We start from the raw sequence: 15,019 nt of genomic DNA on the forward strand, positions 1-15,019 counted from the left end.
CCCATTTGTGTTTAAGTATAATGTATGGCTTTACAAGCTTAGTTCCAAGCACAGGAGGTTGAATAGCTATAGTTTGTGTGTCTGATGTTCAGTTCGCCAGAGATTGAACTTTGCTTTTTTTTTTTTCTTTTTTTTTGCTTTTGTCGGTGAACCTGTATTACGTTCTCATGATCCTGACAATCTTGTTAAACGTCTTTAAGCAGTTTCACAAAATTGAGTCACCGGAGGGCTATGCATTGCTTCGAGTTGTTTTATCTGTCCTGAATTGCTGCCAGCTGGCCACAAGGTAAAATAGTGTTAACTACAACAGATGTTGGGTTTTCTCTCGGCAAAAACTGTGTATATTTAGTTTGCCAATGCCGTTACTCATATTGCGTTCATGTGCGACAGTGGTATTTCTGTAGATGATTCTCACATTGTTATGTATGTACGGTTAGAAATCTTGCTGAGGTGTAAATAAAGCATTTTGTTCCTTTCGTCTTCTCAGAATTTGTAACTAACTTTTTTTTTGTACAAAAATATTGTCTAGCAGTGGTAGTGACTCATTTGTAATTCCCGAGGTGGGAATTCCCAGCTCTTGAGCTCATTTTGCAAACTTTCAGCGACTTCTAAAACAAACATAACAATTTTAGTCTGCTGATCAAGTGAAAACAGTTTGTATCAGGGATGAAAGGCGGAATTTTTGCGTGTCTCTGAACTGCGCTACTTTTTCAGTTGTTCGTGAGATGCGCGAAAATTATGACCTCGTAAACCTTAACTGTCAAAAGTAAATACGCGAGTCAGCAGCTTTGCAGTGGTCTAACATGTTTCGCTGTCTACCCAGGGAGAATGACCCCCATGAGTCTAATCAGGTAGTAAGCGCGCCTTGCTTCGAACACTACCCAACAGAAAGAATCGACATACTACTGTCCGCAAAACTTGCCGTACTGACAAATAAAAATGAAGTTGAGATCCCTCTGGAATACTTCGAAGGATTCCATCATTCATTGCCAGTTGGGAAGATAACTATTCCCGCGGCAGAGTTAGCATTTTTCTTTTTGAACCTAACTATCAAAAATACAGTAATAATACTTTGACTAGAATTAACCAGCAGAAAACAAATATAACACTGGTTTCCGCTAGCATCGGGAGCGTGTATGAGGTTTGCCCTTGCCCCGTTTACGCACGAGAGAAACCGAAACTAAGTTTGTGAGATTCGATGTCATCTGGCAACATTGGTCTCACGCCCCAAGATGGCTGCCGCTGCTCCACAGTGTCGGTACTCTTAAGCGTAGCTTGTTTAGTGACTCTAGCACCAACAAGTTCTGGAAAGTGCGCCCACTCATCGACAAAGTGAAGCGCGACTGCTTGGAACTTGACGTGCTTGAACACTCGAGTGTGGACGAGCAGATGATTCCATTTACGGGAAAAGTTGCCGCAAAGCAGGTCATAAAGTCCAAGCCAAATACGGAAGATGTGAATGTGTTTGTACGTTGCAATTATGACGGACTTGCCCATGATTTGGAGATTTATCAGGGCAAAGGCACAGGTGTTGACACCACTCATGATCACCTAGGGCTAGGGGTGACAGTTGTAATGAGGCTCTCCGAAGCAAAGCCGAAGCACAAAAACCTAAACTTTTTTTCGACAACTACTTCACGTCGATCAGTCTCCGAGAACTGGAAGCGCAGGGCATCCTTGCTGTAGGGACAATCAGGGCTAACTGCCTCATGGGTTGCAGCTTGAAGTCTGAAAAGGAGCTGAAGAAAGAGGGAAGAGGAGGCATGGACATGAAAGTCATCAAAAAAGCTGATGTCGTGCTGGTAAGTGGCTCAACAATGGTGTTGTCAACATTGCCTCAACCCAGGTCGGCGCTGGTGAAGTTGGTGTGGCTAAAAGTTGGAGTGTAGCTGCCAAGGAGAGGATTGATATCCTCTGCCCGGAGGTAATCTTGTACTACAGCCAATTCATGGGAGTCGTGGACAAACTTGATTTTGTCATGACACTTTCCCCCATGCGTGTTAAAACCAGAAAGTGGACCGTGAGAGTCCTGTCACACTTTGTGTCGTTAGCCCTCGCAAATTTGTGGCTCGAGTATGTGCGGGACGTGAGCAACAAGGGCCTCACACGAAGCAAGACACACGACATGATGTCTTTTCAGATTGAAGTGGCACTGAGCCTCATCAAGCAGAACCAAGAAGTGCAAAAAAAATGAGGCCGGCCAAGCGCTGAGTCCCGAGCACCAGCCCGACAAGCTCACAACGCACGACCATCGCCACCAAATGCTGTGAGGTATGATGGGAAAGACTGCTAGCCCAAGCAGGTTGAGGCCCCATTCTCTCAGGGATGCAGGTATGATAAGTGTTCCTCCAAGACCAGAGTGTGGTGCCGCAAGTGCGATGTCTTTCTCTGCATCAGTTCCAAAAATGACTTTTTACTCTACCACAACCGATGATGTCACTTTTGATGCCTAAGCACTGCATGCAACACATGTTTTTGAGTAATTGAATAAATCTTTTAGGGGCAAAGCTCCTTAGGGTCTAGCCTTGTCCATCCGTCCGTCTGTCGGGCATCCGTGCTCACATAAAAAGAAAAAATGTTTGCGCAGTCGACAGGATTTTAACTTATGCGGGGAGACCTCAATGGATTTCTAGTACATCGCCTTAACCACTCGGCCACGACCGCGGTACGAGTAGGGCGCTCTGGGGTTTCTGTCATGCATGTAACGTTGCATGTAGCCGCTCAACATCTAAACAGGAGAGGGCACTGTGGTCAAATGCGTATATAACCACGTTCCATATTAGACATTCTCTTTCTGACATGGACCGTTGACTTAAGCAGTGGAGATGCATTCCCACGGCTTCTAGCGGATCCAAGCTGATCCGCTAGAAGAACCACTGGGTCTGCATTTCACCGACCATAAAGCAGTAATAATGAAGTCGAAACGCAATCCGGAACTCAGCACTACCTATGAGCAATAAAAAAAAATCAGCACCATCAGCACTACCTATGAACAATAAAATCAGTATCATCAGCACCACCAGAGTTTAGCCCATAAAGGCTCGAGTCACACTGTGTACATATGAGCATGCATTCTCAGTTAATTACAATTAATCAGAAAGAGCTCGAGCTTGTGTATTTGAAGTCATGAGGCTAGAATAATGAACTTCTGTAAAGATAAAATAATTTTTGAACTACAATCTAGAAATTCATGACCGAAAGGGTTAGGGTCTTGTGCGCAACGTCAGTAGCCACCTGGCTTCCGACCAGAGCGTGCCTTATCGTGGCCAAGGGAGGCGGCCATCTTGGTTGTCTACTCTCGCCACTTTTCCGCCCACGTCTCTCCCGTTCGAAATGGCATACGGAACTTCCCTCTGGCAGGCTCGCCCGCCTCCCGGGGACATGGCTGGAGCCACCAGCGAGGGTCCTCAAGCCCCAACCTCAGAAAACTATTCTGCGAGACTTGAAACTGTTCAGACATGTGGCCCCGCGTTCTGCTGACCCACCTCGGACCAGGCTCTTAGGAAAGTATGGCTAGGTAAGAACCCGCTCCTACTTGTCGTTACTAGTCTTATTGTGTCTGTATTTAACCGGAGCCAATAAACCACCAAGTGTCTGCTATTCTGCATGTTCGTGCACTCCCTTCGTGAGTTCCATATAGCGGGTGCAGCCAGCAGTCAAACACGTCGTAGCGGTGACCCTGATCCACTGCGAGATGGCGGTTTCTCGGTCAGCCTCCTATCCCGATGCCTTATGCCCCTTTGAGACCTCCACAACATGGATGTCCCTCTTCCAGGTTTTATCACCTGAAAAGCTAGAAGGAACTCTTGGTAACCTGGGTGCTCATTCCGCGCTTCAAGGCGGCAGTCATTGACCCCACAAGGCTCTCGTAGAGCAACTGACGAACGAGCCGAGTCGTTCTTGCTACAAAGGCGCACGTACAACTAGTACATCGTCCACTGAAAAAACTGGCACGGATCTCTCCATCAGCTACAACTACAGCTTCGCAACGCCGACGTCGTCAAGCTCCGGGTGCAGCCACGTAGCTTTGCACTTTCTCTGGGACGCAGAAAACTTTTCCACTGCCTCGCTGAAGAAGCACGATGCAAAGCGTCGGGCACTAGTGTGCTACAACATGGCGCTCCCATTTGGTGCCCCAAATAAGAGGTCGTTTGGCATGGCAGCTGATATCTTCACAAAGAAACGAAAAAAGACGACGGATGCGACTGCCGAGAGCCAGTTGGTGCTCAAGATCTACAAAACGCGACTTAAGCAGACAATTTTATTGCAAGAAGCAACAAGTCATTTAGCGAGTTTTTAATTTGCTGACTAGGACTGAAGAACAAACAAAGCTCCAGTGTTCCTTTCCTAATTTCAAGAAAACGCAGTAGAAAATTCCTAGTGGCAAGTTATATTGCTTTTGAGTAAAAAAAAGAATAATAGCGTAAGAACATGTATTGCATAAAAACTACTTTGACAAAAGAACTAACAAGGTCAAGCTGTGTTGTTAATAACGAGCTTGAGAAGAAGCTTGGAGAAGACGGCCTTAATAAGCTTGCAAAGTGAGGCCCCTCGTCGCTGCCCCGAATGAAAGGTTTTTTGTGAATTATGCACCGTCAACGCATTACTCCATTGATGAAAGCATGATACCACTCAAAGGATGGTCTTCTAATGCCCTTGTCCTGGCCCATGCATGAATTACGTGTGCTATAGTCACAGCTACCTGTCCTGTCCGTCCGGGATCCTGAAGGCACTGGCATCACCACAAAGGAAGGTGTGCCAAGGTGCTGTCTTTCCATGGAGAGCAGTAAAGGCTAGGAACAGTGCAATATGAAGACGTCAAGAAGCAGTCAAGATTCATCACCGTACTGTTTTGCGTGCGCTGGCTGCTCTCAAAGACGGGTCGCCAGCTCGGCTAAATGGTGCCCTCGTTTGCCAAAATATAGCTATTCATTTGAGATATTGTACAAGTCATGTTTTGGGGATTGTAGCATCCATGTCGAGCGCTCATACCGCTTTTTATGGGAAATCCAAATTTTTGTTTGCCAAAAGGGTTCTTTGGTTGAAACTATCACCAGACATGGGATAGCCTGAATGGGCAAGGTCGGAAGGAATCGTATGGAAGAAGAGTCAAAGCCTCAAACTTGAGTTTCTGCAGGGTTTCAAAAGTAAATATTCAACTCAAACTAAAAATTTTAATGAAGTGATGTTTGTACACTGTAGTAGGTGTGTTCCTATGTGACGGAGGTCAAGTGACCAGAACAGCACCACAGATCGGAGGCTTTCTGGCGCAGGAAATAGTAGGTCACAGAATATGCTTCCATTCCTTAGTTTTGTTGACTAGGGATGTGTGAATACTCGACTATTTGAATATGGACGGAATGGTAAGTGCTGAATAGTTCGTTTCGCGAATTGAATTTCTTGTATTGTGTCAGTCGAATCTTGCCAATGTGTCCCAAGAGCACGGGTGTTCGCCAAACGTTTTCCAAGGTGAGGGAACTTCATTACCGTAAAAACTCGCGTATAATACGAGGTTCCTTTCTAATATTAGCATACCAAAATTTCGCCCTCGTATTATATTCGGGTCCCAAAATTTTTGGGGCTTATTTCGTGCACCCAGTTACGGTTTCGGTTTCAGAATATCGTGCAATAGAAACGCCTATCATCATCATCAGCAGCTGTCCTAAAAAAAAAAATAAAAAAAAAGAAGACATTTGCAACGAAATGTGACCATGTGACAACGCCATTTTGCGACAGTTGTGTACCATGTTCGCCAACCGACGCCAACTGACGAGCTTCATGATGCCAGCACCGCCAGCACCAAGAAAGCGGTACTCGGCCGCGTTTAAAAGGAAAGTTATTTTGGCCGCTGAGGCCGTTGGAAACAGCGCCGCTGGACGACGATTCGGCGTAAACGAAGGCAGCATCCGAGGCTGGCGGCGTCAAAAGGCCGCCCTTTTTGCGTGCAGCGGCACAAGAAGAAGTTTCCGGGGTCCGAAGCAAGGGGCCTTTCCAGATCTCGAGGAGCAGCTGGCTGCTTTCATGAAAGATCAGCGTGCACAGCATCTGGCTGTAAACATAGAGCTTCTTCAGCAGCTGGCGAGAGGAAAAGGCATCCTGCCGACGGATTTCAAAGCCAGCAAGCACTGGGTTTCTCGGTTTATGACCCGCGCTGGGTTCTCATTACGTCGGCGCACGTCAATATCGCAGAAGCTGCCTGAGCGGTATGAAGAGCTCCTCATCTCGTTCCAGCGCCATATTTTGTCCCTACGGAAGGCTACGAAGTTTCAACTGGGCCAGATTGGCAACGCCGATCAAACGCCAGTGTACCTGGATATGCCGTCGGTGTTCACTGTGCACGAGAAGGGCTCTCGTCAGGTTTGTGTGCGGACTACCGGCAACGAGAAGACTCGGGTCACCGTCATGCTGGGTTGTACGGCGGACGGACGCAAGCTACCGCCATACGTCGTGTTTAAAAGGAAGACCCTGCCAAAGAATGAGAAGTTTCCTAGGAGCGTCATTGTGAGGTGCCAGGACAAAGAATGGATGGATGAGACCCTCGTACTTGACTGGGTTAAGTCAGTCTGGTGTCGGTGGCCGGGAGCGCTGCTTTCGTTTCCGTCTATCCTTGTGTTAGACGTGTTTCGGTGCCACCTTGTAGAGTCGGTGAAGCGACTGCTGCGCGAATCCGGCACTGAACTCATTGTTATCCCGGGAGGTATGACATCTCAATTACAACCGCTTGACGTCTGCATAAACAAGCCTTTCAAGGACCGTGTCCGGCAAAACTACGTGGAGTGGATGAGCTCGGGAGAGCCCGCGGTGACCCCCACTGGACGGCTTAAACGGGCTTCCCCGGCTACGCTATGCCACTGGATCGCGGACGCTTGGGCCACCATTCCCGAAGACTTGATCGTTCGCGCGTTCAAAAAATGTGGCATATCAAACGCACTGGACGGCACGGAGGATGACTGTCTGTGGGAAGAGATGTCGGACAAGGCGTCGTCCGAGTCGTCCGAGGAGAGCGATAGCGATGAATGAGCGCATGGCGCTAATAAAGGTTCTCGATGCAGGTACCTTTTGGTCGTATTACACGCGGATGAAAACTTTTTTTTTCTTTTCGCGGTTCCAAAATCGCCCCTCGTATTATATTCGGGTTCGTATAATACGCGGGCTTTTACGGTAATTCCCGTATGCTTATTGTTAATGTAAAGCTTTGTAATTGTATACATTATCTAATCATCACAGATCCATCGAGAGTTTCACCGCTTGACAAAGCATGACACCCCAATTGAGCTGGAGGCAGCAGTAAAAAAATTGTGGAAAGAGGGTGATCAACCCAGCAGGAAACAAAATGCAGCAACAAGGCTCCCATCGATGAGCTTCATGAACGTCTCAAGGCACTGCCAGAGGTGGAGAGAAACAGTAAAGAGCTTTGTAAAAGCTTGGTCTGCTGGGCAAGTTGGTAGTGGACATTCATATAAAAAATAGCGCAAAAGAGACGGGACAAAAAGACGAAGAAGCACACAGGACAAACGCTTGTCCTGTGTGCTTCTTCGTCTTTTTGTCCCGTCTCTTTTGCGCTATGTTTAATATGAAGTAAACAGCTTCAATAGGTTTTCCTATTCTGATTAGCCTGCTTATGGTGCTCGGAAGTTGGAGTGCATCTCTTGAGCGGTGTGCATAGCTCTCTCTGAAATCCATGACTTAAATTGTCCCTTAAAGAGAGACAAAATACATCCTAAGGTCTTCCAGGTGTCAGTAACAAGCCACACTGCAAAATGCAGTACCTTCTCTCTGCAGTGCCACCACCCTGACTGTGATTAGGTTCGGATAAACTCACCAGTTGAGAATGCATTCCAGGCATTGGAGTTTGGTGACAAACTCCAATGCCTGGAATGCATTTTTGAGTTCTTAATGAGGCCAAAGAGACTTGGTCTCATTAAGAAGGGACAGATGTGAACTGCTTATGTAGTAGCACCACCTAGCGGCATTATAATATCATGTTTCGCCAAAGTCAAGCCTGACCAGTTTTTCTTTTTTCTTTTGGCACGCTTTGCCATTCCACGCCTCCAGCATATGCGACTTGTTTATCTTAATAGCAGTTAATAGAGTTCCAGTTTATGTTTTTATTAACTTGCCTCACCCCAGCTCGTTGCCCAGGAGCCACTCTAAGCCAAAGACCAGCCCTAGAGCTCACAACATCAAGAAGTTTGGCCTCTCCAGCATTATTTCTGTGCTCAGCTACCTTAAGATTCTGTAAAAACACCACCAAAAATGAAGAGGTAAATGGTAAAAAATATAAGGTGGATGATATTTGGGGATGCAACAGCAAAAGTTTACCAAAAATCAGCGATAAACACCGGGTCACCCGCTACAAAGTACAAGAAGCAAGAATTGATACCGCAGATCACAGATACGGCAAATAAACCTTCTGCTCAGTTATCCAAGCACCAAGGAAGGTGCCGCAACGTGTCACTGACGCTCTACAGGAGAGTCACCAGGAGCACAGCTATTCACAGTACCTCAGCATGGATGTGTTTCCAGAGGAACTGCCATTAGGTACCACCAGATGCTGTCCTTCCTGGTCCCTTGTGACTTGAAAGGCAAACCTGCAGGATCAATTCGCGTGTTGGGTGGATTGGAGGGGTTGAGGGGTTTGCCAGGAAGTTGAAATGCGCTCCGCTAGCAATTTAAGAAATAGCAGGCCTCATTAGCTCCCCAGCCACCAAACATAAGCCTGGCTCTTTTAACAGTACATACAGTCCTGAGAAAGCTGAGGTGCAAGCTCATAGCCTACAAGTTGCTTTATCATGCAGCAAGGAACATACCTGCTTTCAAATAGGTCTTGGCAGCATGAGCAAGTCAAAATGTCCGACCTACAAGTGCACTCCAGTAGTCTTGGTTCTACAGCTATTAAATAAGACGAAGCATTAGGTGCTTGCCCCAAACAATAATGATCCTCTGTTGGAGATACCACTTCATACGGTACAGACATCAATGTAATGTCTTGAAGCTCATCGTCCTCAGCAGTGCCGTACAGTAATTTGTGATCTTAAGTAATGTTCACACATCTGGCAGCTAAGTGTGCTGGGTAATCAAACCAGTAACACTAAATTGATTGACAAGCCTTTTGAGTCGGTCAGTCTCTGGTCAAGTGGTCAATCTGGTTAATAAAGGAGGCTGCAGTAACAGCTAAAGGTGAGAAAAAATTAACGACGTTTACAGTTCTCTGTAATCCTAAATTAAAGTGCAGCTCTTGATGAGGAGGAGGGGAGGGTACGAAGGGGAGTGTATGCCCTTGCTCGACCTCTCTTCCTCCTCCTCCTCTCCTGCTCTCCTCCCATTCAGCGGAAAATTTTCGCTAAAGTTTCGCAAAAACTTTATTAACATTTTTTTTGCTATATTTAGCAGGGAAACTGAACTGGTATTGTGCTGTCATGACGATGCCCAACAGTAAAAAGCACTATAGCCTCAGGGCAATCAAGTTTCGTGTGACATGTTGTACCTCCTAGCCCAAAATATTTGCAATAGTGGGAAAACCCTTTTGTCAGCCTGCTTGCTCGTGGGGCTGCTCATGCATGAATTTGAGGGTGTTGATTCGAGAGGCTTTGGTATTTTATTCTTAACATTGTTCCACAAAAGAGTAAACCTCAAAGCTGTAGGCAGTGTTGCGCTCTGGACTGTCGCATTTGCAAAAGCTTAGCAAGCGTGAAGTTCCGCAGGTTCCAGTCGAAGACATGGGAAATACAATGCGATCAGGGACGAATAAATGCCGTAAATTGTGCAAAACATAAACAATCCGTTCACATTACATGACTCGAGACATATTTCTAATTGTACTATTTGACTAGATATTTGGAATTTGTGGGGTCAAAGAGCGCATTAGACTCATTCCTCATTGAGGTAATGACATCGAGGTTCTCGGCTTGGTCACTCGGGTGTGGTTTTCTCGATCTTTTTCTCATTTTTATGAAAATAAATGTAACTTTCACTCATACCTTCAGACGTGGAAGTGTTTTGATGGGCAAAATGCTGCAGTTCCTTGGTGCATGGGAGGCCCATGCCAGAAAACTGGGCTTTCTGAGCAAGAGCACAGCAGAAGGGCTCCGTGTCAGCCTGCACGCCACGAAAGGCCGCCTGATGTAGTTACAAAGCTATGCTGTATGTTAATTCATTCTTGAGATAGTCTGTTTTGGAAACTGCTTTTGAAGAAGGCTCGAGCGCGCAAGGAACCGGCACGAGCGGCCGGAGCGACCGAGAGTCAGCAGACCGAACAGACTTGCCAGCCACGTGTGTCGGACGAGAAAAAAAGCCCCCGGTTTATTCAGCACATTGTTTAAATACACCATCGCAAAACCCGAAGGTGGTGCCACATTCAATCGCTACACTAGCATCGTCTACATCCCCCCCCTTCGGGAGCCCTATGCTTACAAAACTTGGAAGCTTAAACGAAAGCAAAACATGAGTAAGCTATGTACCGTAAAGTTGCCTTAAAATGAAACCTTTGGCATACTTTACGCACCCCAGTCTGTAAAGAGGAGCAATGCCTAAATACACAAGAGCAACAGAAATATGCTCAACATAGTAATGGTCTATGCACAGCAGAACAAAAAGAACATGCCCAACAAGTTCAGTCGTTTAGGGGTAATCACACGCCATCCATAATGGGAGTAGCGCAATCGTGAAGTCCCTGGAGAAGCTGGAGGTGCTCGCGGAGATGCAAGAGGTGCTCTGCCGCTGTCCTCTACAGCTTCAGCCATGCATAGTGAAATCGTAATCCTCCACCACGCTCCTTGTTGACAATTTGTGTGGCATTGTATACGTACCATGCTTGTTAGAAGGAAGAAGACTGCAAGATTGATCCGTAGCTGGCGCTTGTAAAATGTTCGACACCTCCAGTGTTGGATGACTGAAAAGATACAGAACTTTCAGGCATCAGAGAGAAGAGTGGATTTCCTATCTCATGACCTGCCGTCCGAGCCAAGGCTGCCTGAAGGGGTGCTTTGGCATTGCAAGATAGTCGTCCGGGACAAACGATCACCCGATTCCAGCCCAGTTGATTGTGGTGATAAGGTATAAAACTATATTTTTTAAGTATCATACTGTAATTCAATAAAAAGAGTAAATTACCGATGTCCTTGTCAAAATTTTGTGCACATTGCAGATGTCTGGCCTTCCATGGTTTGGCCGAGAGTCCCATAGGGGAAAATGTTGCACCTGATGTGCTCGAGTCCTTGCTTCTGTGAAAGAGGCACTACAAGACGACGACGAAAAAGTCGTGAAGATTTCAACCTCGGCCAAAGTCGTCGTTGATCACTTGGCCTATGTCATGCAGCACACTGTTTCTTGCCTCGTGTACTATATTGCAGGATATGTAGTAAAAATGATATTTCTCCAAAGCTCTTGTGAACCATGCAAGTTGCTGTGCTTCGTAAATAAGAATGTGCCTGCCAGCCTGCCAGCTGCAACATGTGTGGAGTGGGACCTTGGAGGACTCTTGTACTCCATCCAAGGTCTTGTGCCAACTCATTCAGGTGCTGGGGAACAAACTTACATGCACATTCAGCCCAGTAAAGTTCCACGCAAAGGTGGTTAACACAATCGTGCATGGCCTCAGCGGGTGCCAAGTGTAGGCTGCAGTGAACATTTCCTCGCTTTGACGAAGGCAATTGTCAAGTTCTACTCCAAGACAAGAGTTCACCTTTACCAAAGAAGAAAAAATCAAAAAGTGAAAACAAAAAGAAAAGAAAAAGAAATAAGCCACGTGTCCTCTAGGTACTCCAATGAAGGAGCATACATTGGGCCTATTTTGTAAATCAAATGCATCCTTGTTCAAATTTGCTGATACATCTTTTTAGCATGCAGGATGGTCAGGCTATCGTGATTATAACAGTGCGCTATTATTTGCATTTCTCGCCTCGTAGGCAGAGCTTGCGTTCTCCCACCTGATTATCTATTTAGGCAACTGTCACTCTTGGTGTGTCATAGAGCTTAAAGGGCCCATGAAACGATTTTTGGGTTGGGATAAATAATTTTAGATTGGGATTTTACTAATAGCACATTGTTTAGTGGGCCAAAAGAAAAAAGGTAGGAAGTCAAAAGCCTGTCTTTCAGTGCGAAAATTTGAAAACACAGCGGACTATTTCGTACCTTTTCCCCTTCGTAAACTCTCTGCCTTTTCACTGTGATACATCCGCGGTCCCAAAAGCGCGTCATCGGGTCCAAACTGACGTCACACGAAACCGGACCTCACTTATTCCCTTCACCCCTAAGCTGATATTGTGGTGGAAGCTACGCGCTTGCCGTAGCTTCCACCACAATATCAGAGAATGAGGTCATCACCTGACCTCATTCTCTGCAGCCACATTTGCCACGCTCACGCGGCAAGTGTGGCTGGCCCAACGAGCACGTAGCTTCTACAGCACTGTCAGCTTCGGGGTGAACAGGTTGGGGAAAGCAACTTTTGCCTGAATTTTGAGCGACGGGCTAATCTTCTAGGAAACAATGGCTCTGTCCAGTCCGGGTACACAATCCAGATTCCGAGCGAGAGGGGCCTCCCTTCTTTTCGTCTCCTTGAACTATTTGGTGGAATGCGTGAGTTATGAGTTGAGGAGGAAAGCTAAACAGGAAAAAGTTGAAAAAGCGTTTCATGACCCCTTTAATATATACCTACTACCCTGAAGAAGCTAGACCTCCTAGTGAAATGTCCCCCACTGCCGTCCATCAGTACTGCCACGGTGCTGGAGTACATCGCAGCTCTCAAGGACCTCGTCTTTGCCAGGGGACATTCGGAGAAACAAGTGAACCATCTAGATGGTCTCAAGAAGACTCTCGAGCGCACTACAGTGCGAAAGCAAGCAGCGATCACTCATTTCTTTCAATAAGGAGCTGCCGCACTGGAACTACCAAAACCAGCATTATTATTTATATTGAAGATGTTTTTAAAGGTAAGTCCAGATAAAACAAACTACTGATATAATGACCACTTTTCGCGGAACTATCATGTTCGTTATAAGTGGGTTTGACTGTATTTGTGGTTACCAAAAGCTTGAAACTCGCAGTTCATGACAAATGAAGTGCCAAACATGAAGGATTTGCTGAAAGGATCAAGGCTGCCATGACCTTGAAGCAAGCGGGCCTTCTGAATCGCCTGCAAAAGACCATCAATCAAGACGTTGAGACGAGGTGGAATTCGAAACTAGCCATGCTGAAATCGGTTCATGACCAGTACAAGAGCATCGAAGCAGTGCTGGACGAATGAGGTAGCCTCCTGATGGAGGGGATAAGCAAAATTAATCCAAAGCTGCTGATTGATTTTCTTCAGTCATTTAAGGATGCCAGGGATGCGATGGAAAAGGCGGCGGTTCCGACATGGCCATTGTTCATATTGCATTTGTACAAGCTGAAAAGGCACTTGGGCGCATCATGCCACCATACAATAACCTCACACAGGTCAAGAAGCAAGCTGCAGAATACCTCAAAGCAAAGTTTAAAGCTCACGACATCCACATGATTTCTGCATTTCTTTGGCGTCACCTTCTCATGCTTTCCGAGATTGATCGCCGTGAAGTCCTCAAGAATGTCGGGCAGTGATTACAATCAAATTTGACCTGCATGAGCCAAGATTCAGAGCTCCCAGGATCCCAACATACAAAGCAAGCAAACAAGACATCAAACGGCTTTCTTGAATGGGAAGATGTGCGACAATCGACTTGAAGTACAGAAGAATCTGATCAGCTTCAACGATATTTAAAAGCTGACTTTACAGACGTCAGTCAGAGCAAACTACTGCCTTTCTGGAAGTGATATCAGAGTGAATTTCCTGGACTCTCGAACTGCAAAGCAGCTACTTTGTGTGCCTGCCACAGGTGCTTCCAGTGAGAGGAACTTCAGTGCTGCTGGCTATCTCATCCAGGGAATAAGAACTCATCTAAGGTCAGATACAGTAAAATTCTTCTATTCTTGCAAAAAAAACCTCCAAAAGCTATAGCGCTACTGTGTGTGAATATGGGGGTTAGCCAAGTCTTGGAAAACATTTTGTGTCTGTTTCCTAAGAACACATTTTATTTTAAAGCCTCGTTTTATATTGAAGTGCCCGACTACCGAACTCACCGAGGGTTCTACCGCTGATTGGTTGAAAGTAGGAGTCTGGGCTAGTTGGTATGCAGACATAATTAAAAACAAAACAGCGCAAAGACGAGGGAAAAGTAAAAGGTAACCGACAGGACACAGCGCTGTGTTCTGTCGGTTACGTTTTACTATGTCCTTGTCTTTGCGCTGTTTTGTTTTTAATTATATCACTTGTTGCATTCAAAGTGTCTCCCATTGTTCCTTGTCAACAATGTTTCGCAATGCATTTTTAGGTGGCACCACATGTTCACTTTTAAGTAGGCTTTTCGTTTTCATATTCATTTAATACTACACTTTGTCTCACATTTAGAAAAGTTTAGTGTTTTTATTATATGATTCGTCCGATTTCAAAAAACAAGTCAAGGAGCGTTTGTCACGAGTGTTTTAATGGGCTTATATTTTACAGTAAACATATACAGTAAAGCCCGCTTATATCGAACACGGGTATATTGAATTATTGCCTGTATTGAACCCTTCTAGAATTCTGATAAAAATTCCATGCATTTTGAACTTTTTATATCAAACGCGATCTTGCTCATAATGGATATATCGAACTTTCCGCGCTGAATTTGGCGCGCTCCTCAGGCATGCGGCAGGCTTCCTCGCAATACGCCGGTGTATTGCGAGGAAGCTTCCGCATGCGAGGAAACCTGCCGCGCGCCAAGCGGTGGCGCGGCGGGCGCTTGCGATTCTAGAGTGCTTGACCAGTACTACGCGTGCATGCCGTTGGTGCCGGAAACACCACGTAGGGCACTGCGGTGTTGCCGATCCCCAAGTCCGCGACACCCGCTGCCCGCACTTGGTCGGATCGCTTCAATTTTGCTTGTCTTCTCCTGAATCCCAATCGTGATGGCTGTCGCTGCCAGCGTAAAGAAGAAACGGGTGACGCCGACGTTGAAACTGGAAA

At 46.1% G+C, this 15,019-nt stretch overlaps 2 protein-coding genes across 2 annotated transcripts in view; one reads left to right on the forward strand and one right to left on the reverse strand.

The window, feature by feature from the left end:
* Positions 1–15,019, reverse strand: part of LOC8028858 — an 89,468-nt gene that overhangs the window by 39,568 nt on the left and 34,881 nt on the right. The window contains exons 5-7 of the mRNA XM_029981052.4: positions 10,809–10,891; positions 9,981–10,098; positions 8,505–8,591 (exon numbers count right to left, since the gene is read on the reverse strand). Coding sequence (XP_029836912.3) covers positions 8,506–8,591; positions 9,981–10,098; positions 10,809–10,891 — 287 coding nt within the window. The 3' untranslated portion in view covers position 8,505. The remainder of the gene's footprint in view (positions 1–8,504; positions 8,592–9,980; positions 10,099–10,808; positions 10,892–15,019) is intronic.
* Positions 1,710–2,194, forward strand: LOC120842388 (piggyBac transposable element-derived protein 3-like). The gene is made up of 2 exons (XM_040213482.1): positions 1,710–1,802; positions 1,847–2,194. The coding sequence occupies exons 1-2, from the start codon at positions 1,710–1,712 to the stop codon at positions 2,192–2,194; spliced, it is 441 nt and encodes a 146-aa protein (XP_040069416.1).

The sequence above is a fragment of the Ixodes scapularis genome, unplaced genomic scaffold (assembly GCF_016920785.2).
Source record: "Ixodes scapularis isolate PalLabHiFi unplaced genomic scaffold, ASM1692078v2 PGA_scaffold4__175_contigs__length_147842914, whole genome shotgun sequence".
NCBI classification, from domain to species: domain Eukaryota; kingdom Metazoa; phylum Arthropoda; class Arachnida; order Ixodida; family Ixodidae; genus Ixodes; species Ixodes scapularis.